This window comes from Dipodomys spectabilis, unplaced genomic scaffold, assembly GCF_019054845.1.
Source record: "Dipodomys spectabilis isolate Male_0828 unplaced genomic scaffold, ASM1905484v1 ptg000297l, whole genome shotgun sequence".
Lineage (NCBI taxonomy): Eukaryota > Metazoa > Chordata > Mammalia > Rodentia > Heteromyidae > Dipodomys > Dipodomys spectabilis.
Window position 1 is genome coordinate 5,998,632 of NW_024870974.1, and position 24,074 is coordinate 6,022,705.

The following is a 24,074-nucleotide window of genomic DNA, read 5'->3' on the forward strand; positions in this document are numbered from 1 at the left end:
ACCCATCCTAATGCTGAGCCTTCCACCCCCAGGCACCTCTACCCTCATCCCCGGCCCAGAAGAATCTTTCCTGGGGCTTCCACTCATTCCTTCTTAATTTGTGACACACAAGTCACATGTCAGCCTTCTTCAGATGACAGCCATCCAAGTATTTGGAGATAAGTAGACTGTTCTTAAGGCTGTCGACATTCTCAAGTGTAGTAATTAGAAGAAAATTTGAGTTATGTCACTATTCTGCCTTAAACACACTCAAGTTTGTTTTTCTTCTCTGGTGAAATGGGGTCCAGCGGTGTACATATATTCCAGGAGCGAGTGGGACCAGAACCACCATCTCCTTGTTCTTCTAGATCATATTTATTAGATTAATGCAGCCAAATGGGAGAATTTGTGATTTGGCAGCCACATGGCCTGGCTGGTGCATGGTAAATCTATTTTTTTTTGTAGGGGGGGGTCCGGTTGTGGGGCCTGAACTCTGGGCCTGGGCGCTGTTCCTCAGCTCTTCAGCTCAAGGCTAGCACTCTACCACTTGAGCCACAGCGCCACTTCCAGTTTTTTTTTCTTTTTGCTTATGTGGTGCTGAGGAATCGAACCCAGGGCCTCAGGCATGCAAGGCAAGCGCTCTACCACTGAGCCATCTTCCCAGCCCTTATTAACTAGAACCTCTCAATCCCTTCACATGTGTTGCTGCTAAGTCATCTCTCTTGCCCTGTCCCTGTACTAACTGGGTTTCTGGATGCACGCATCTCTTTTCAGTGTCACTGCTTAAGAATCTGGCCTATTGCCTTAGCATTTCAAGATTAATCTGAATTTAAATTTGTTATCTATCACTTCATGCTACTTGAAAACTCGATAAGAACCTTAAAAACTTCTATGTGAGAATGACAACATATATTAAAATGACTAGGGAACGGTTCCTGGGGCTCAGCACTGGAAATATCCCTGCCGGTTGACAGCTCAAGTACAGAAGATTCTGCTGACCTCTGAAATCCAGGTGCTGCATCTCTGGCTTCTCACCACCTGCCGCTCTAGAAGCCCTGTCACAGACGCCAGTAGGGCAGGCATGGCGGAAGCACTCACCGCAGTGCCTGACACACACGCTCAGCTCTCCAGTCTCCAGGTCAGACAGTACACTCACCAATGGGTCATGAGGGCCCAATCACCCTCAGGAAGGGTGAGTGTGAGTGAGGGGCTACCTAGTTAGAAGTGACCTCAACCAAAACACACACACACACACACACACACACACACACATCACTCTTGGCCAGGAATGCAAGTCAATATACAAGAGACTTACCCACATACCCATACTTGTTGTTACACTATACATCTTAGCCAAGTTATAGAATCAGGCTAGGTGCTTCTCAATAGAGGAAGAGTTAGACAATAGTGGTGTGTGTATGTGTATGTGTGTGTGTGTGTGTGTGTGTGTGTGTGTGTATACATGCATGTTTGAACAATTCCCTGAATCATTCTCCACAAGGTATGTATATCTATTATATTTATTTATCTATAAAATAGTCCATGCCTTACTTTTATCACTTAATGAACTCTTAAAAATCTTTTTATTGGCTTACATTAAATTGTACATAATGAGGGGTTTCAGCAGGACATCTCTGTAACTGTGTATCATTTAGTGAATTTAGAAGATTATATATATATGTATATATATATATATACAGCATATATATACATATACATACATATACATACATATACATACATAGTGGAGAATTATTCATGGAAAGCTAGTAAAAAGATCAGCTGAGTGAAAATTTTGGAATTTAGTTTTGGACATGCTATGCTGGCCAGAGAAACCCATCTGGAGTCCAGATTTCTGCATAGAGGTCCCGGGGTAGAGAAAAGATCTACCTGTAGATCTACCTTGATCTGTGTGTAAAGGAAATAAAAATAAAAGAGAAGCTGTTTGGTCAAGTACTTAATCTCACCTCCCTCCCTTTCCCTGCTGGCCCCTTTCCTTCCTTTCCTCTTTCTCCCTTGCTCCCTCTTTGGTGGTACTGGGTTTGAACTCAGGACCTCACACTTCCTAGCTAGGCACTCTACTACTTCAGCCATATCCTTAACTTTTTTTTTTTTTTGCTTTTAATTACTTTTTGGATAGAATTTTTGCCCAGTTCAGTCTTGAACCATAATCCTCCTACCTATGTTTCTGGATAGCTGGGATTATAATTCTGCAACATCACACCTGATCCAAGCCCAATTCTTAAACTAAGCATGGGAATACTAATGTCTCTTTGAGTAGCTGTAAGGAGTATGCAAAACATGACATAGCAAGAACAAATGGCAAACAAGAACAACAAAATATGTTTCTGTTACCTTAGGCAACAATTAAGTACTCAAATAAAGACAAGAGATTGTAATGGAGTGTTTACTGTACTGCGATGTGTAAGGGATTATATAAGGAAGCATAAAACCTGGTGTCTGCTCTCAAGTAATCTAGAGATGTGAAGTCAGAATGAAGTAATTGAAACCAAGTGATCAGAGTAATAAAGATGAAGAGGCATCATGGGAAACAAAGAAGGGATCCTAAAAGGCTACCCACCACAGGTAGATGGATGGGAGGAAATCAAAGCAGATCTCCCGAAGGAGTAGTGACACAGAAAACTAACTAGACCACATCTTAAGAAATAACCGATATGAGAGAAAAGAGTGAAAATAAAGTGAGGATGAAAGTAAACGACAATCCATGAGACTGAGCAACAACTGATGAATATTAAAAGGTAACTGAATGACAAAACATATTCTAAGCCTACAAAGACCCAGGATAAGCAGAACTCTGGGATCGAGAGCGATGATTGAAACAGCCTTTTGGGATATGTTTTTGACAGAAGAGAGAACAGGAGATGGATTCAGAAGCTAGAACTGATGGCATGTGCAAAGCAGCACATTAGCCATGCAATGACAAGCGGTCCTTATACAGACCACATGAGATGCATAAACCTCCCAGAGCGCCTGCCTTGTGCCAGATACTGTTCCTAAAGAGTACCAACTCTTTTGGGGGCTTGAACTCAAGAGCTTTCAGCTCTTGCTCTGCTTGCTTTCTTATTGTTGGCACGCTACCACTTGAGTCACACCTCCAATTCAGGAGTCCGATGGTTAATTGGAGATGGAGTCTCACAGACTTGTCTGTGAGGAGTGGGCTTTGAACTAGAACCCTCTAGGCCTCAGCCTCCTGCGCAGCTAGGATTACAAACATGAGCCACCAGTGCTTGGTTTATAATACTAACTCCTTTAATTTTCCCAGCAACACTGGGAAGGAGATGCTATTTTTAATCCTAGTTTTACGGATATGCAAGTCAGTTAACCAACCTACCCAAGATTAAACTAGGGGCAGGGAGTTGGATTCAAAGCCATGTTGGCTTTTCTGTTACAATCACTTTGTGATCTCATCTCTGCAGAGGACAAAGAGATGATGAAGAATTTTCTAAATACACAGGTATGGAGATGCCCTGATGAAACCCCTCATTATGTACAATTTAATGTAAGCCAATAAAAAGACTTTTAAGAGTTCATTAAGTGAAAAAAGCAAGGTGTGGAGTATTTTATAGATTATTAAATATATATGTATCAAATGCAGATATTTTATAGTTTATGTTTTATATGTAGTTGGACACATCAATCTACATGTGCTTACAGGCTGAGCATACACATATGAACTCATAAATACATGGAATATTCTTGGAAATGCATACCAGTGTTTCTCTTGAAGGAAGAAAAAGATCTTATTTCAAGGGAAGAAGGGAAATTTACCTTTTACTGCATTAGTCTTTGTGTCTCTTTAATTTTCATATATGTATATGATACTTATAGATAGTAATAATTTTAAAAACAATTCTGTGTGTGTGCGTGTGCATGCACACGTGCACACGCACACACACACACACACACACACACACACACACACACACACTCATGCTGATACTGAGGCTGAAACTCAGTGCCTGGGCATTTTCCCTTTGCTTTTTTCTTCAAGGTTGGTGCTCTAACACTTGGCCACATCCCTGCTTTCTGGCTTTTTTGGTGATTAATTAGAGATAAGCGTCTCATGGACTTTTCTGCCAAAGCTGGTTTTGAGCTGTGATTCTCAGATCTCAGCCTCTAGAGTAGCTACAGTTACTGGTGTGTGCCACCAGTGCCTGGCTCCTCTTTGAGTTTTACCAGTAGTACACAGCTCTTATGCTTGGAGATTCACAAACTCAATCCAGTCCACACATTCTTTCCATGCAACCAACTCCATGGCCAGAAGCAGTGGCAGGACCTGGGAGCAACTGCGAATACAAACTCTTGGTTCATAGCTCCTGTCCACGGGGCCACTTTCACAAGGGCAGTAACACTGCTCAGACAAAGTAGGGCCTAGACACCTTGAATCTTTATCTCAAAGTTCTGTCTCAGCTTCAGAAAGGCAGACGCATTGCTGTGAGGCTTGATGCCCTGAAGAGTGAGTGAGAGTTGTCGCTAGCACTGCTCTGCTGGAGTTGGCTATGACGCCCACCCGGCCAGTCAAAGCCAAGAGACAGAGAGAAAAGAGCCAGAAGGGATCCTTCCAGCTTTGAACTTATTAGAGCTTAAAACTAGCTAGTTATCCCTTCACATTTTCAGATTAAAAAAAGAAAGTGCCCCTTTGGCTTAGCTTCAGTTTTGTTTTGTTTTTTTAACCTTAATTTGCCATTGGAAGAACCAAATGGGTTGATAAGTTAAAGCCAAACAGCCCATTTCAGCCCAAGAGAGTGATATGCCTAAAGCCTGAGTTCTGGTGCCTGAGTTGGGCCTGGGACACTGTTACATGACTGTTAGTCAAGGAAGTCTGGGGAGGAATGGGAAAAGCAGTCTGGAGACGTGGAAGAATGGGAAGGAGTCACAGGTGGAGGGAAGTCTGAAGGGCCTCAGTAACAGCCTGTTACCATTAAGTCAGGTGATTTAGCCAGCTAGATATAACCTTATCTACACAAGAGGCTGAGATCTGAAGACTGGGGTTTGAAGCTAGCCCATGCAGGTAAGTTTATGAGACTTATCTCCAATTAATCACCAAAAAGGTAGAAGTGGAGCTGTGGCTCAAGTGATAGAGGACCAGCCTTGACAAAGGGATAGTACCGAGGCCCTAAGTTCAAGCCCTACTGCTATAACACCCACAAAAAAATCATGTTATCTATTTCTTCTAAAGAAGCTACAGCAGGGTAGGACTAGTGCTTCTTTAGGAAGATGGTTCAAACAGCTTTCTGCACACTAACCATTTATTCATTAGGTGAATAACTCCTAGACAACTTCTACACTTCACCTATTGTGTGTTCCAGGAGCTAGTAAACAAGATAGATGACAGTCCTAGTTCTCATGGAACTAGTCATCATATGACCATACTTTCGGCATTTAACCATGTCCCGGATGAGTGTTTCATATAACAGATGCTCTCAGGGACTGCACTAGTTATTTGTATGTAATGTTAACTCATTTCTCTATGTTATATTTTTTTAGGGGGGGGTCTGGTCGTGGGCCTGAACTCTGGGTCTGGGTGCTGTACCTCAGCTCTTCAGCTCAAGGCTAGCGCTCTACCACTTGAGCCACAGCGCCACTTCCGGCTTTTTTTTTTCTGTTTATTTAGTGCTGAGGAATCGAACCCAGGGCCTCATGCATGCAAGGCAAGCGCTCTACCACTGAGCCACCTTCCCAGCCCTCTCTATGTTATTTTTATTTTCATCTTATGCATGAAGAAAATAGAGCTGGAAGGGATCGAGCAACTTTTTGAAGGAAGATCTTACCATTGGCAAATGGCACAATCTGGAGTAAGATCTAGCTTTTGCTTTCAAATATGGTGTTTTTGCCCACTAAACCACAGGTCTTTTTTTCCCCACTATCCAATGACAGAAGCCTCTGCTTAAGCAACTTAATGGGTTTACTCAGATCCTACAAAATCTTTACTAATTGTATTATGTAACACAAGAGTACTGAAGCAATGGTGTTATCCTTGATCTGACCATTAGGCAAAAACTTTAGGATGTGATCTCCTATCTGTTTTCTCTATGATATCTTAGAAGAGACGTGGCTAGCTCATGAGAGTTGATAGTAAATTTTCAACTTTTGTGAGCCAAATGACATCATATTATTAGCTTAAAACTGACCTTGCCAAAGAAATTGGCAAGAAAACACTATGAGTTAAGGGTATTCTCTACCCTGTCCCGCCCTCTGCCACTAGGAGCCAATTGTGAAACATTTGCTAAGCATACTTACCATCTACTCAGTAAGGAAACATTAGAAGAATTTACCTGGCTTAAATAAAACAGTCAGTCATGGTGGCTCATGTCCAAGATCCCAACCACTCAGAGAGCATAGATCAGAATGATCATAGTTCAAGATCAGCATGAGTAAAAGTGAAACACCATCAAAATCAGTCAGCTAGTCAGGGGATATACAGCTGTGGTTCCACCTATGTAAGAGGCATAAATAGGACAAAAAAGCATGACCCTTTTTGAAAAAGAACTAAAAGTAAAATGGGCTGTGGGTATGGTAGAGCACCTGCCTCAAAAGTCCCAGCTAGGCACCAGTGGTTCACACCTGTAATCCTTGCTACTCAGGAGGCTGAGGTATGAGAATCACGGTTCAGCGTCAGTCTGGGCAGGAAAGTTTTTGAGACTTTTATCTCCAATTAAACACAAAAAAAGCTGGAAATGGAGCTGTGGCTTAAGTGGTAGAGCGCTAGCCTTGAGCAAAGTAGTTCAGGGATGGCACACAGGCCCTTGTGTTCAAGCCTCAAGACTGGAACACACAAAGAAATGCAAGTTCCTGAGTTCAAATCCCCGAAATGTCCACAAAACAAACCAACAAAACACCCACTCTGGTATACTGACTGGAAAATCTCTTTTTAACCTGAAAATTTTTCTCTAACTTCCTAGATACATAGAGCTCATGCCCGCTCAGTCGCAGAGTGTGATTTTATTTGAATACAAACTCTTTGCAGATTCAGTTGGTTATGACGAGATTTTACTGGAGACTGACCAGTCTCCTTACAAGAAATGAGAGAGAGAGTGGGGAGGGGAGGGGAATTTGGACACAGAGACAGAGAGGGCCAGGTAGAAACAGAGGTAAAAATGGAACAATGTACAAGCACAGTCAGAAACCTGGAGAAACTAGAGAGAGAAAAGGAAACAAATCTTCCCTGGAACCTTCGGAGCAGCATGGCCCTTCTTCAAGAAAGAATAAATCTCTTCCTATTGCTTCCTATGACCTGGTTACGACCATTGGTGACAGCAACCACAGGGAACTAAGACAATACTTGTGCAAGTTAGCACGCTTACAGTCCCCAAGGTAACATAATTAAGAAGCATAACAAGAATTTAATAAATTCGTTCTGGCCTCCTGCTACCTGTGTGATTTTCTTAAGACATTATTACTTTGGAAACTAAGCTTTTGGCACATCTCCAATTTCAGTCTCCTCCCTGAAGAGCTCAGACAGGGGCAAAGACATCAGGTATAAATACTAATGTAGTGAGTTTCTACTGGAAATCAGTGAACAAATCAATGACATTTTTGTATAGGCCTATACATCTATAGATTAATCAATAAAAATGCCCTTCAATATTTGTAAGTATATCTGGGCATAGAAGAATAAAAGCAGTTGAGCACTGGGGGCTCATACCTGGAATCCTTGCTACTCAGAAGGCTGAGCTTTAAGGATCACGGTTCAAAGCCAGCCCAGGCAAGAAAGTCCATGAGACTTTTATATCCAATTAACCACCAGAAAACTGGAAGTGGTGCTGTGGTTCAAATTGGTAGAGTGTTAGCCTTGAGCAGAAAAAGCTCAGGGACAGTGGCCAGGTGCTGAGTTCAAGCCATACTGACTGACCAAAAAAAAAAAACCAGAATAAAAGCAATGATCACTTTTAAGCACGTGTTGTGTGTCATACATTGAACAACTCAATTCTCACACTTATTCTGGTGATTCCGCCCCGCCCCTCTAGTGGCCTGGGGATGGAATCCAGTGTAACACACACTAGACAAGCCCTCAACCAGTGAGTTACACCCCGATCCCTGGTAGAGTAGGCATTCTTTACATTGATCTTTACAAGTAAGGAAGGTGAAGCCTAGCAAATTTAGTAAGACAGTTAATTAGTAGAAAAACTAGAAATCAATATTTTGGCTAGGCCTGGAACAAGAGACTTTATTTAGAGCCCAAATTTCAAGTCCTAAAAGTATCCCACAGATTTGGCTCCTGTAATGTACAGCAGCATTAGCAGCTTCCAGGACATTACTACACACTGCTACTCCCCCACCCCCCACTCCCTCCATCCCACCTGTCTTTCAAATTCTCCATCTCTATATGTTCTATCCTTATCTTCTCTATGTGAAACTTCCTTAGATTGGTTTTTCCATTTGTTGGCTATTTTTCCACTGCACATAGTAACTGAGTTAAATCATTTCCTTGGTTTTAATTCTTCTTGTCCTGATTTCACCTCCACATTTCTGTAGTATCAGCAAACTTCTTTTGTATTTATATATCAACAACGGATAACTCAATTATCTGAAAGTGCTGGGGATTTATTTCTGCCGCTCATTGTTCTGCACTCTTGTAATCTCCGGGGCTTGCTTGTGTATGTGTTTAATGTGAGGTCAGAAATTGATACTTAATGGAGCTAGCTGTTTTGCTTGTTCCTGCCAAGCTGGATGGATCCCCCTACCAGTCTGAAGCCAAGCTAGATTCATTGTTAGACTTGGGCATTCCTAGAGCACACAGGAAATGCAAACTTGAACTCTAGATCTAGAAAAGTGAGAATCAGACCCGATTCTCATCATACATACGGATTCCCCAGAGGCTAGGCTGAAAATGGAGACATTTATCACCACTCTGAGGATTACCCATTAACAGGAACCAGCCCCAGAAGAGCTGATGGCAGCCGTGCATAACTATAGTTCCAGTTCCTCAGACTGGAAAGGCCCAAAGCCTAACCAGCTTTCCTGGGAAGCTGTTTAAAAGTAAACTTCTTAATTACACCAATCAGCAAATATCTTTTGTTCTCCTCTTTCCTCCCATCTTCACATCATCTCCCCTTTTCTTCCCTCCCTTCCTCACCCTTGCTGTTCCCTTCTCCCAACGCCTTTCCTCCCCTCCCCTTCCCTTTTTCCTTCCTTCCTTCTTGCAGTATTGGGGTTTGAATTCTCTGTTTATTATTTATAATTCCACTTGCCTTCAGGTCAGTAAATATTTTTATGCCCCAAATTCCATTGAAATACTATTGTGTTTTTCCAAATTCCCTATTTCATGGTACTTCAGTAGTTTTCATACATTCTCAGAAGCTCAACTGTGCATTAGAGAAAATGTTTGGTATTCTTTGGTCCTGTGTTACATTTTTGTTCTATGTAAATTTCTAGGTATTTCTTAGTGGTGGGATTCTTTTCTCCAGTCTATTAGGAGGCTGTGGAAATAGAACAAAATCAGCATTTTAAACAAGAGTAGATTTTTATACATAGTTTAGTAGCCATACAGTACAGCCTCCCACAGATCTATTTAAGGAATTAATTTATTATCTTCAACTAAATCATGCAGAAAATTATAGCTATTAAATGAATGTCTCACATTTTTTCAATACAATGTTTTGCTCTTCTATGTGGAGTTACTTTTTTTTTTTTGGGTCGGGTCGTGGGGCCTGAACTCTGGGCCTGGGCACTGTCCCTCAGCTCTTCAGCTCAAGGCTAGCACTCTACCACTTGAGCCACAGCGCCACTTCTGGCTTTCTTTTTGCTTATGTGGTGCTGAGGAATGGAACCCAGGGCCTCAGGCATGCAAGGCAAGCGCTCTACCACTGAGCCACCTTCCCAGCCCCTGTGGAGTTACTTTTAACTCACAGGTAAATAAAGCTAAAGATTCATCTACTAGTCTCATTTATAGAAACAAGCTAGCATTTGTAACAAGTGAGAGGGAATAATTTGGAATCCTCCTTTTTCTTTGTTTTTAGTATTAGGTAATAAGCACTTGTCAATGTCAGAGAGTCCTCATAATTATAATTTTAAAATACTATGGAAATATTCTATGCCACGGCTATACCATAATTTGTCTATTCAGTCAAATTCTGGAAATGATTACACAATTCACAGAAACACAGTCTAGCTAAATGACATGCTGTGTTTTAGCATGTGTGGTATGGGTCCCAGGTGTCTCTTGGTCTAGAATATTTCTGGATGATTCTGATACACACTACGATTAAGAATCATAGACCCCTGCAAGTAAAGACAGAGCCTTAATAGTATGATAATTAATAATATTCTAAGACACTTAATATTGTGGCTTCTAGATATCTATCTATTGTGCTTCAAATGATCAGATCCAAGTGACTTTGAGTTCCTAGTATCATAATGAGTCACTGGAATCTTCCACTATTTTACAAAGATCATTTTTAGAAATTGTTATTATTGCTATTATCATTATTATCATTTTATAGGTGTAAGCCATTGGCATTCAGCTTCATACAATGTTTCTTTTTTTCTTTATTTTCTTCTGTTTTTAGAAGTTCTTATTATTAAGATTATACACTTAACTTTTTAAGCAAAAGATAGCTTTATTTGGTCAAAATGTAACACTGGCTCGTGGTAGCTCTAGTTTGAGTAGTACATTTTATAAGGAATAAATATAAAAGGAAGGCTCTGAAACCTATTTGAGTATTGGGAGGGTTACAGGCGATGCTATTATTAAGAACAGGAGGATAAGCATTTTTTAAAAATATCATTTTATTACTATTATTTTGTTTATGTGGTACTGAGGAATTGAAGCCAGGGCCTCAGGCATGCTAGGCAAGCACTCTGCCACTAAGCCACATTTCCACACTAGGACAAGCCTTCTTCTATCCTCCTTCTCTTGGATCCACAGGGATCTGTGCATGACACACACCATCTGTAAGTCTGCATGCATCCTTCAGCTCAGCCCCAGGACACGCCCAGGAAATGAGGGGAGACTGAGGGACTCTGATCTGCAATCCACCTAGAGGGTGGCAGAAAAGACTGGGACTTAAGGAAAGTTTGCCAAATCATGTCTAGACCCGCAGATGGGTTGCTGTACAACCCATTTGTGAAGAACAAGATATCTGAAGAGTGTGGAGCAGCTGTGCGTTCACTTTACCTTATCAAACAGAACTACCAGCATGTGACTTTACAAAACCAGGATTTCTGAACACAATGCAGAGATTCTATTCTCTTTAGATGGAGACTACTAAGTTTAGAAGAAGTAATCAGGGACTAGATTCAGACCGAATAAACAGAGGAAGGTCACCAAGCTAGGACAATTCATAAAATTCAAGAAGCTTATGGGTGCTCTTAAATTCTGAGGGTTAATTTTCACAGCTATGATCTGTGTTTAATGTTTATTCAAAAGAGTGGCTTTCTCCCATTATTAATGGTGATTATTATTTAAAGAACTATTTAAAAATTCTCTAAGATAATATTTTATCCAAGGGTCCAAATACAGAACCTCTTACTTAAAAGAAAAATGACCTACAGGCCTAGACCATTGGTTATAGGAGTTTTGCTTGAGCAAAACCTGATATATTGTGCCCAATGAACATTGAATAAATAACTGTCTTTTCTCTTCTCTAGCTTTAACCAGTAATGCTTATTAGCTCTATGTTTTGTCAAGATCACATCTTTTCCATTGATAAGCAAAATAAAGGGAGGCTTTCCTGAATTATGCAGGAAGCAGCCAACTCTCTTAAAAATAGATTTAAAAATGCAAAAAAATATAACTCTAAAACTTTAGAAATGCCAAAAGGAAATTATTTAAGACAACTTGGGCATGATGATACATGCTTATAATCCCAGCTCTAAAGAGGCAGAGGCAGGAAGGAGAACAGAAAGTTTGAGACTAGACTCGGCTACAAAGTAAGCTTGAAGCCACTCTGAGCTACACAGTGAGACAGTTTTAAAACAAAAAAGCATACAGGCTAGTTTTTTAATTAGCTGCTGTCACAGAGCCAAAGTGACAATATACCCTACAGCATTCACTTTTAACTATTTTTGAATCTTTGAAAATCTGATTTTGAAAACTCACATTTCCCCCCCACCACACACACACACACACACACACACACACACTCCTAAAAGTCCCCACATAAGTCCAGGAGTTCAAAAATCCTCTAAAATAATGAAGGAGCCATGCACTGCAGATAATAAACCCTTCTCTTCAGGAAACAGCTCTTTTTCTGTAAGTTACAGAGCACCGAGCATAATGTAGACAGAAAATCATGGTTATTTTCTCTCATTACTTTAAGAGCATAGTGAACAGCCTAGGAATGTCAATGGAAATTCTAAGTGCTACAAAGTAGGTTTTCTTGTGTTCATGCCTAATTGATTCTTGGTGATCTCCACTGGTATATTATGTATCTGAGTCAGAATACATTATTTACATTAGGAGTGCACCTAAATCCTTAGAATGGCAAGTCTCCTGAATGAGACAAGTCTACACAGAAGAGAAAGAGATTATGCAAAGATATGTGATATCCTCAAATGCCACAGCCCAAGTCTTTACTGACCCTGACAGAAACTTTACATGCAGTATTTTTAAGTGAAAGGCACTGAGAGTATAGACTTTTTTTGTTATCAGTGGAGAAATAGGATTAAAACTAAACAAAAAGCTGGGGGGGGGGGCAAAAGTATTGTTGACCTAAATATTTCAGCACATGCCTTTCTTTCAAGAATGTTTGATTACAAATAGTTACACTTGTATCAGTTATATTTCAAGTCTTTCTCCTCTGGTATCCATAGCTAAAGAGAAAGTAAGAATGTTAAACTATTTGTATCTTAGCGACAAAGTCACTAGTGTTGGACTGTGTTCTGTACAGTGAAGATGGCAGTAGGCCCTTCTAGCAGCTGGGGAAGAAGTTTGTTTCTGAAGTCCCATGGGGTTCTTCTCTCTCCCCTTGGCCTCCTTCCATCTGCTTGAAGAGGAAGGCATTTTGATTTGAATTTTTTTTTTTTTCATGCAAGACTTTCGGGAAAAAGAGGGCAAGGAGCCTTCCTTGGCACTCCTTGCTGAGACAAAAACAGGCAGGGACAAGCTCAGCCTAGAGGAAGTTTCTCGTACTTTCCTGCCAGCCTCCTCCATTGGAAGCTCCGTGATGAAATCCTTGAGCAAATGTTCAAGGCACACTTTATAGGCCAGTATAATGGATGATTAAATCTTTAACAGGAAAGCTTCTTAAAATAGGGTGAGGCAAAAGAGTGAGTTGGCATACTCTCCCCGGATTTATTTCCATATGCATATGTGTATATATGTGCACACACGTCCAGGGGAGAGTCCTCTGGAAGAGGTAGCATAACTCCATGCTGTTCATGAACACATTTTTATTCAGATCATAAAAAGGAACCAATAGTGCGACCACACTGCTTAAGCTTTGATGGGGCCTAGTGTTAACTCTCTTTTGGACTGAAGAGAAGTCATCAGATAAAAATCAAACGTTTGTGGTGAAGCAGCTAAACATTATTTTTGGTGGGGGGAAAATGCCAGTGTTTACAAATGCAAACTTATCGAGTAAAAACGCAATGACATCTCAGAGAAAGCTAGTTTAGAATATAGCACACGGCTTTCCCAATGGACAAGAAGAAGGAGGACAAAGCGAGCGGTGTGTGGGGATTTAGCTGAAACCATACATTCTATTTCAGAGCGAGAAAGACAAGCGATAGAGACAGAGAGCGGGAGAAAAGAAATATAGTGGAATACTACCATCAAATCTATATTGCGGTATCTGGTACCTGTTACCTCAATTTTCTGTATGCAAGAATGTGAAGACTTGTAGAGCTAAGTGAAATTCTTCACAGCTACACGAAGGCAGCATTAATCAATCCATTAATGACTTCATATGAAATGGTAATTGGGAAGAAGTGCTTGGTTGATGGAAAGAGTATGCCTTTAAAGGGTGGAACATATCCCTGGCCACTTCCTATCTCTTCAGAGTCCCTGCATCCACTAGGGGACCGTGGCTCACACTTGTTATCCTAGCTACTTGAAAGGTGGAGATCTGAGGATGGCGGTTTAAAGCCAGCCTGAGCAGGGAATTAGCTATCAAAAAGCCAGAAGTGGAGCTGTGGTTCAAGTGGTAGAGTGCTAGCCTTGAGCACAAAAGCTCAGGGGCAGCATCTAGGCCCTGAGTTCGTCTCAGGCATTCCTCTGCCATAGTCTTTGACTATGATGTTTCAGCGTTGCCTGAAGCCAAAGCAATGCAGCCATTCAACTCATGGTCTGACATCTCTGACACTGTAAGCCAAAGTAAATCTGTTTTCCATTGCAGTTATTTTTTTCCCCAAGTATTTTTGTTACATCCTGAAAAAGGCTAACATGCTTGTTAGTATCCAGGTACATCAACACAGGGATTCTAGGAGAAATGACTCAGATAGTATAACCTCATTCTGAAAATAAGAAGCATCTGCTAATAATCAGGACAGGTGCATATATTTGTAAAATAGCCTATGCACATACACAATTCCATGCCCTGTTTATTATATAGCTTTTGAGTAGAAAAGTACACAAAGAAGTCACGTTAAAATCCACTCAGCATTATACCTACATCAGTTGTCCTACAAAAGAGATGTTTTTGCCCACCTAGGGGACATTTGATCATGTCCAAAGACACTTTGTTCGCATGGTTGTTGAAATGTTAATGAGGAGAGGTCAGAGTTGCAATGCACCAGACGCCCTCCCATAACAAAGAATTTTCTGACCCTAATTGCCAATAGTGAAGAGTATGAGAAACTCTGAAGTGGGAGCAAGTGTCATTCATCCCTCCTGGCCTCAGGTGGCACAGGTACTTAGTCAATTACCACGGAGAAGGAAGTACAACTGACAAATCCTGATGAGAGAGGAGAGCAACCTTTTCCTGGGCCTACATTTTAGAGGAAAAATGCATTTGAAACCCCCTCTGTAAACGCAAAGGTTTATGGCTATCCTACGTGGGGAAGGCTATTAGGAGCTAGACTAGGGGAAAGGCTTTGGAGAAGAAATACTTCATGATGGTCTCTTCTTTCTCTCTTCCTGTCCTTCTGATTAAACATTTCTAAAACAAATAATATTACCTACAAATAGCTGGAACAATGGAAGCACTTAATGTCTTAGTGAATGGGCCAAAGGAATAGGGGCTGTCTATGACGTTCTGTAAACACACTTCCTTACAATGTGATTGGATGTTTCATAAATCTATGCTGATTGTGGGAAACAATGTAGCTCTAGATAACCTTGAATAATCACCAACTCCTTTATTTTTGTATTTTGAGTTGCTCGGCTTCAAATACCTTATATACTTGCTTATATATATAACATATATACGTTATATATTATATACATATGTTTCCCACTAAGTTTAAAACTTGTTCACATAGACAAAATTGGGCAAGACTATCTAACTAACATTAAGTTGTTTCACTTCTAAATTGCTATGAACTATAGGGTAGGATTGGTTTTGAGTAGGTGGAGTCACTATGTGCAGAAGAGACATAAAGAAGCCCTTAAATTTATCACAGAGTTAATGCTATGTTAGCACCAAGAACTGCCCTGAGCCACAAAGCACAAGAGCAATGGAAGGGAACGGGGCCAGTACAAACAAAACCTGTTTATCTCTTAATACTAGCTTTTAAATACCCATAATCCAGCCATGTCAGTATTGATCACACGTGATTTTTTAAAATTACCATCACAGTTTGACCGACACATAAACACAAATATTTACATATGTCTTACAGACACGTGTGCTTTAAAAAAAAGTGCTGGATATAATGGCCTTTGTTCCCCCTAGCGTTCTTTCCTCCTTCTTTGACAGACTTTTCCTGCTCAGTGATATACTTCACCATTGCCTTCCCCAGGTCGTGTCTCCTTATCTCCTTGTGACCAGCAAGTACACACCATCAATGAGAGAGGTTCAGTGGTCTGCTATACGATAGGAAAACCACCAGGCATTGGAGAAAGGCCAGTTGATTCCTTCCTGAGTTTCTGTTCTTTTAAAGGCATTGTACCTTTTATTTAGTGAAGTGAAGATATTGTATGTAACAGATGTAAGCACGTGCTTTTCCCCTCGTTAGTGGTACTTCTCCCCATTCCCCAGGCAGGATCTCATTCTTTCATCCCAGAAGTCATGACTGCTGGGATGGTTACTTTTAGAGGCCAACCTGAGTAGAGTAGGTGACACCAGGAAAGGTGGTGGAGCATTATTTCTAGGTGTGTCTGTTAGAGTGTCTAGATGAGACTGACATGTCAGTGGAATGAGGGAGGGGAAATTCTGCCCTCGGTGTACGTAGACTTCCTCCAATCAGCTGGAGCTCCTGACAACAAAAATTCAGAGACAGACCTCTTTGACCTCTTTCTCCAGACCTCAAACAATGCTCTTTTCCTGTCCTTAGCCTATCAAAACTCCAGATTCTCCATCCTTTGGACTCTAGGACTTAAATCAACAATTGACAGCAACTCCTCCCCACCCCCCGCAATTCCCTTCCCCAAGTTGGATTTCTTATGCCTTTGGTTCTGATCTGAGAATTACAACATCAGCTTCATTAGTTCTGAGACTACTGGACTTGGAATGAACATTACTAACACCTGGAAAACATCCTTGTGGCCTGCTTCTGTAGACTAAAGACATTTGCATCTACCTGCCTAATTACCTTTAACAGGAGTAACACCTTTCATTCCACAACTGGAGCTATAAGACTTAGAATGGAAATATGATGTAGTAGGGCCCCATGCTATTAGTGAGTTTCACAGAATGAGATCAGAGTAATTCTTTCTTTCATTTAGAATAAGGATAAGAAACTAGAAAGTGCTGGGCTTGGATGGGGGGGTATGAGGAAAGGGAAGAAACAAACATGAGTTTGGCAAAACCAAAGATAAATTCCCTTACATGAGAATTTTGGCAAGGGCCAGATTGGTTGAGCATCTGTTTATAAAAATAAGCCAACAAAACAAATGAGCTCCGAAGTAAGTTGTATCCTTAGGGGTATGTGCACCTCGTTGCAATAGTGTTGGCAACTTTTATGCCTAAAATACAAATGACTGAATGAATAAAAACTTTTGACTAAATTATAATTGTTAACTAACTTACCTGAGGCATAAATGAAACCAGGAAACCTATTATCAAAATCAAAAACTCAAACTCACTTAGAAAAAAAATTCTCAATTAAGTCAATGAATAAAAAAGAATCTAGGGGTGATTAAGTTGTTCATTCCAACAGAGACCAATGCACACTCATAACTGCTCGGGCTGAGGCTCTTGGGTACTTACAGGTTTTCTATAGAGCACTTGTATATATTTCCTCACTCCTCTAAAAGACTTTATGAAGAACATGCTATTCATATTTCTGTATTTTATACTTTAGGACAATGTTTAGAAGTATTGGCTAAGCCTATTCAATGCCTACATAGCTTTTCTTATTGTCTAGATCTGAATTCATAATCTTAAATATTATAGCATACAGTTCATAAACTCAGTCATCTATTTCATTTCTCACTAAATCTCTACAGAGCCTAAATAAAGCATTTGTTTCAAAGACTTATTAAAGTTTCAGAGATCATAAGGTTAAAAAAAATCTTTTAAGATGAGCTGGGTGCTGGTGGCTTATGCCTATAAGTCTTAGCTCAGTCAGGAGGCTGAGATCTGAGAATCATGGTTCAAAGCCAGCTCAGGCAGAAAAGTCTCTTATCTCCAATTAGCCACTCAAAAATTGGAGTGTCACTGTGGCTCAAAGTGGTAGAGTGATCGCCTTGAGCACAGAGAGGCTCAAGGGACAGCACTTAGGCCCCAAGTTCAAGCCCCATGACGCACAAAAACCAAAACCAAAACCAAAAAAACCCTTTAAGATGACTGAGAAATAGTAAAAGTGTTCTAGTTGATGGTGAAAAAATTTAAACTAAGTGGACATGGAAACAGTTTTAAAGTGTGTTGCTTCTCATTGTTCAAGATACATTGTTACTCATAAGCTGACACGCTGAATTCAAACCCCTTTGTACAACTACTTAACGGTATTTTTTTAAAAAGTTGTCACTTCAGACTTACTTTGACCTGGGGATAGGACTTCTTGTTCTTCTCACTAGATGCGCCTGGAAGTCCACCGTGGGAGGGGCCTTCACATACATAACGGAAACGAAATCCTCTCTGCAAAGGTGAACACAGACCCAGTAAGGTGGAGAAATACATACTAACAATGATAGCGATAAAATTATATTCAAATGTATAATTTCTAGGTGAAGTAGATAAGAGATAGAGCACATGGGAGACTGTGAAAGGTACTCTGGAAATGAAAATTACTGTCCCCAAATGATCATGAACTGCTACTTGTGTGCTGAGCTGTGTCTGAGAAGCCACACATGCTAGCCTGCAGTAGCTCTTCGGAAAGACGCAGGTCTGAGCCTTTGGATGCGATGTGTTACGGCTTGTTTGAATTGGAGCTCCCTCCTCTCCAATTGCTGTTGCTAAGCCCTGAACATTGGTTGACTGGTAGAAGTTCTGTTTTTCTACCTGCTACTCAGAGGAATTCCTCTCTTTTCTCTTATGGCAGGAGTTGTCCCCCCCGCCCTCCGCCCCAAAACTTTGCCATCTGTTACACCAGACACTTGATGGGCCTCTTAGTTCAAAGGATAAAGCCTTTCATTTTTGAGTTATTGATGTAATTGAGCTCAAGCTTGAAGACTAACTGGCCTGAAGGAATCCAAAACCAGATAGTTCTTTTTGTTTCTTTCTTTTTTTTTTTAATCTGATCCAGGAATTTTACAGCTGTTAGTAACCAATGAAGTTAACTACATGAACCATTATAACCAATCAATACCCAAGTTTTGTTACCTATCCACATGGGACAATTATACCAGACTATCTTTAAGGTTTATTCTAGTTCTAACTAAATTATTTATTTGGAGTGAATTTAATTATAATCCAATCATACAATTATGCATATCTGTAGACAAAGAATACTGCATAAACAATTATGCAAATTAAGGGAGCTCATCATATTAAGGGCACTTCTGCTGTATTTTCTGAATCATTTAACTTTATAATGATGCCAATTTGTGGTAGTACTCATAGTTTATAACTAAACCATCACTTAACTGGATGGTTTCTTTTTTCTTTTCACCTCAGGGTGAAAAGAACAATATGCTCACATATTTTTAAGAAACAACCTCACCTTCCATTTATTTCTAGTGTGGGCTAGACTTCATAGAACCAGCATTAGATCACTAGACTATTGGGAATGTCCCATAACCACTAATTGCTGGTGAGGGGTTTCTACTTTACAACCTCAAACACATAAAACTCCAGAGGACACAACGGTTTTAATTGCTTTGAGCTCATGCACCAATGTAAAACACTTGCCATCTTAGATTTTGTTGTATTTCATTAGGCCTGGTAAGGATATTTTTAAATATTATTTTATTGTAAAGATGTTGTACAGAGGAGTTATAGTTACATGAGTAAAGTAATGAGTACATTTCTTGTTGAGCACTGCTACCCCCTCCCTGGTAAGGATTTTATCTCTGAGTTGGCTCAGTGCTATGAACTCATTTAAATCTCTGTGACTGTCTCTGTATTCTCTAAGGACTTCCTGATTTCCAAAGAAGATTGTCCTAAAGCACATTTCACTGGGTGAGAAAGCCCTTAGGTCAATTCCCCAGCATGAGAAATTTCTTCAAGGCAAGCACAGATCCACAGTGTAGGTGAAACTCATTTTTTAAAAAATCTAAAATACTGAAAAGAGCTCCACAGGGAACTCCAAACCTGGATGTCACATGATCTTCTGAAAGGAGGTAAAAAATTTTAAAACAATTCTTCTGTTTTGCTTTTTACAAAATTCAAATTAAAACAATTAAGTTACAAAATCAGCTCAGTATCTTTTATAAGCAATGGCTGATGGTTTATTTTTAACAGTAAGTGAAGTTTCTAAGAACATCAAAAAACAAAAGCATGTTCAAGAACCAGCTTCTAGCAAGAGCTAAGCATCAAAATGAGACTTACTTGACTGCAAATCAATTCAAACACATTTCAGTTTTAAGACAGTATCAGCATGCAACAGATGGAATATATAAAAGAATATAATATGATGCATCTCTCTCAGAGCTGGGGAAGTCTATGCTAAAAAGGCCCCTAAGAAAAAGGACATTTTTTCTCTAACTTAATTAATACCAAACTCCTTTGGGGCGGTTGGAAAAATATACACGTGTATAGTTTTATATCTTATGGAGATTGGTGTAAAATAAAAAATAAATAGGCATGTGTCAAACGGTGTGTTTACAGTGTGTAAAACAATGTATATCATTGCATTATTATTGGTTGAATTTGCATCTGATGTTCTACACGAAGTCATTCTGACTCCGAAGTCAAATCCTTTTTTCAAGAAGATGCGATACCTTCAAATGCACAATGTGGATGCACTTCTGATTTGAGTTTTCCTGAGATTAAAAGTTTGCCAATCCAAGCCGGCCGCTGGTGGCTCACGCATGTAATCATAGCTACTCAGGAGGCTGAGATCTGAGGATCGCGGTTCAAAGCCAGCCCGGGCAGGAGAGACCGTGAGACTCCTATCTCCAATAAACCAACAGAAAACCGGAAGTGGAGCTGTAGCTCAAGTGATAGAGCGCTCGCCTTGAGCTGAAGAGCTCAGGGACAGCGCCCAGGCCCAGAGTTCAAGCCCCACAGCTGACAAAAAAAAAAAAAAAGTTTGCCAATCCATAGTCATTCATCTCAGTAACTCCATTTGCTTAAAATGAATCATCAACTCCAAAGGCAAGTCTACATCTTTCTAGTCAGAAAGTCTGACTTAAGGGCTGGGAAGGTGGCTCAGTGGAGCGTTTGCCTTGCATGCATAAGACCCTGGGTTCGATTCCTCAGCACCATATAAGCAGAAAAAAAAAAGCCGGAAGTGGCACTATGGCTCAAGTGGTAGAATGCTAGTCTTGAGCTGAAGAGTTGAGGGACAGCGCCCAGGCCTAGAGTTCAGGCCCCACGACTGGACCCCCCAAAAAAGAAAGTCTGACTTAAATACAGCCATATTACTTTCACTGAAGTCACACATCAAAATAAGACCAGCTTGGAAAACAAACATACTGTTTTACTCATGTAAATTTTTAATGTGTTCATACATAATGAATTACGTTTTGAATTCTTGAACTACCTGAAAGTAATCTTTCAGGTAAATCATAAATGAATGTCAGTTTTTCATTATGACTTTTTGGGTGGAGGATAAGGACTTGCTTGTTAAAATTCTTATTATGTTTATTTAAAAAACACAAGTATTTAAAAAATACAGGTGCAGACACATTTTTAGTTGACTTATCAGTTTCATGGATATTTACAAGCTAGGGAATTTTCCAGGATGCCAGATTATTGCATAGAGAATTTCAGGAAGCAGAACTCCATCGGGATGATCTTTGAGAGAACTGATAAATTCATGAGAGAAATCCTCCCTACAGAGTTGGTCATAGAAATGAAGCAAAGGAAAGTGTGGTCAGGATGAGCCTCTTTTGAGCAATTGCAATAGTGCCCCGACTCTCATGTGGAATTTCTGTCCATGCAACAAAAACTTGGGTCTAATTTCCACCCTATCAAGATAACCTGGTCATCATTCAGACACCCCTATTCTTTTAAGTGTTGACCAAATCTATTGCATGGCATGACTCTGGGAACCTCCCTGCAGTGATGGCATTGAAGTTCTTCAGCACTTGGTTAATGCTTCCCCAATACAAAAGGGTCTAAAGATGCACATCTGAGTTACTCACCATTACATAAGCAACACACATTGCAAGCGGAAAGATACGCATAGCTTCAGCCTCACACAGGTGGGGTAAGCCCATCCATTTGCAGTTTAGTGACTGTTCATTTCTGTCAGATGCTATTGAAATGTCCAATAGACGGATAATAAAAATTTTTCTTTCCTCCTCTTTCACAGCACTTGACTCAAGCAGCATCCAATGAATATTTGTTTATCCAGAGTTGGGGAATGGCTTTAGGCCATTTTAATTCTGTTTTGGGGCTGGTCCTGGGGCTTGAACTTAGAGCCTGACCTCTGTCCCTGAGCTTTTTTTGCTCAGGGCTAGTGCTCTACCACTGGAGACACAGCACCACTTCTGGCCTTTTCTGAGTAGGTTATTCGAGATAAGAATCTCACAGACTTGCTACCCAGAGTGGCTTCGAACCTAAATCCTCAGATCTCCACCTCTTGAGTGTCTAGGATTACTTTAATTCTGAGCTGAAGTCTACAGAATCCAGTGGGAAGAAAGAGATATACTTCTCTCCTTGTTCTGGCAAGGGTGAGTCTAATGCTAACACCAGAGGGAAGATTATTCAACTACAAACACATGGAGTGTTTGCACTGTCTTAGGCAACATATTTCACCAAACAGAAAATACTGGAGTGGGTGAGGAAGGAGGAAATCAGGAAGTCATAGGTGAGAGTGGGCATGACAAATGGATAAAGCTCAGAGAATAGGAACTGCATGCATGCATATTTCCTTTGTAAAGAAAATGCATGGAAATAACCTGAGTCTTTCCTGGGAATGGCTGATAAGCTAAGCCGGCAGAGATAGCACAATAACCAAGGATCTATAATTAACTGGAGTTTCACAGAACTGTGTACCAAGGCTCAAGACCATTTGAAGAATGACTAAGACATGTAAAGTAGATGAACGCAATTATTATGTAATTTGGCAGGCTGATCATTACTCAGATAAGCTATTTCCTTCATAAAATTTATTTACTACTATTCAAAGTTTGATGTCTTGATGTTTTGTAATGTGTAGGGATCCGAGAATGCAAAAAAAACCCCAAAAAAACCCAAACACAAAATTCCCATCCCTTTAGACTTCTTACCTGTTTAGGTTGTTCTAATATTTGAAGGAATGGGCCATCTAAAACAAAACAACAAACAGAAATCAAAAGAAACTGTGAAGATTCTCAAAATCATTATTTTGTTTTGTTTTAAAAAAAAAAGGTAAGCAAGTAAAAGACTGAAAGTATGTTGTTAAATTGGGGTTTCAAATCAATTTTCTAGCTGAAGTTCCACAAGTATAGAATTCCTTTTCCTCCTTTGAAATGTTAAATTTACTCTTGTTCTAACAATAGCTTTCTTTACAGTTTAGAGGACCACAACAAGTCAGTGTTGGTTGAGTGCTGATGGTACATTGCCTAGACCACCACAGGCAGAGGCGAGAATTAGTGCCAATAGCCTTCACAATCTTGTCTCCTAACAGAGTACTTTTCAGGGCAACACATATACCAACAAGGAGCAGCGAGCACTTCCCGAGTGTTAAGACAGTTCCCTTTGCCTTCACATCATGAAGACAGGAGCCTTCACTCTCCACAGAGAATGTGCTCTGGGTGAAATTAAGAGAGATGGAGCTAGCAACCTACAACGTGGGAGACACAAATAAAGAGCCCACGCTGACTGTTTCTCTCTGCACTAAGGTTTCTGTTCTTTTCCCTTACTGAGTCAAGTAAATATCACCTTTATAATAATAATTTCACCTGGTCTTTTCTTATTAAATCATCACCTTTTATTTTCTGTAACAATTCTGAATATTGTGTTCCTAGATAAAGACTGCCCTAAAACAGCACATGCAAAGGACACTAACTTAATAAAAATTAAATCTACAGCAAATATAAATAGTACAAAGACTTTTAAAATAAAATTCTGCAAAGAATTTAACTGAACACAAGTACATGCCAATTCATTATTGTAAAAACATAAAGCAAGGGAGAAGGTAAATCTACATCAAAAGGAAAATCAGGAACTCTGACAGGATAAATATTAATATGTTTACTATGAGGAAGTCCACAGGTCTGAAATAAAGAAAGCTCTTCCCATTTGAATCTTGCTTGTTTTCTAGCTTACTAGAACTTACTTCAGGTGGATAAATTTGTAAAGAAGAGATAAAACTTGAGGTTAGAATTTAAAAGAAACTGTAAGTTAAAGTAGAATTTTATCAATTCATTTATCATGATGGACCAAGATATATTAGAGAACAACAGGCAACAAAGTTAAAATTATTTCCTATTATTCAAGAAATATGCCAGGAGGTCAGTTGGAAAGTCTAAAGTGAAACATAGAAGAGAAAGGAAAAATAGA

General features: G+C 39.9%; 1 protein-coding gene across 1 annotated transcript in view; it reads right to left on the reverse strand.

Moving 5' to 3' along the window:
* Positions 1 to 24,074, reverse strand: part of Nfkb1 (nuclear factor kappa B subunit 1) — a 117,162-nt gene that overhangs the window by 65,523 nt on the left and 27,565 nt on the right. The window contains exons 4-5 of the mRNA XM_042701767.1: positions 22,820 to 22,857; positions 18,021 to 18,119 (exon numbers count right to left, since the gene is read on the reverse strand). Coding sequence (XP_042557701.1) covers positions 18,021 to 18,119; positions 22,820 to 22,857 — 137 coding nt within the window. The remainder of the gene's footprint in view (positions 1 to 18,020; positions 18,120 to 22,819; positions 22,858 to 24,074) is intronic.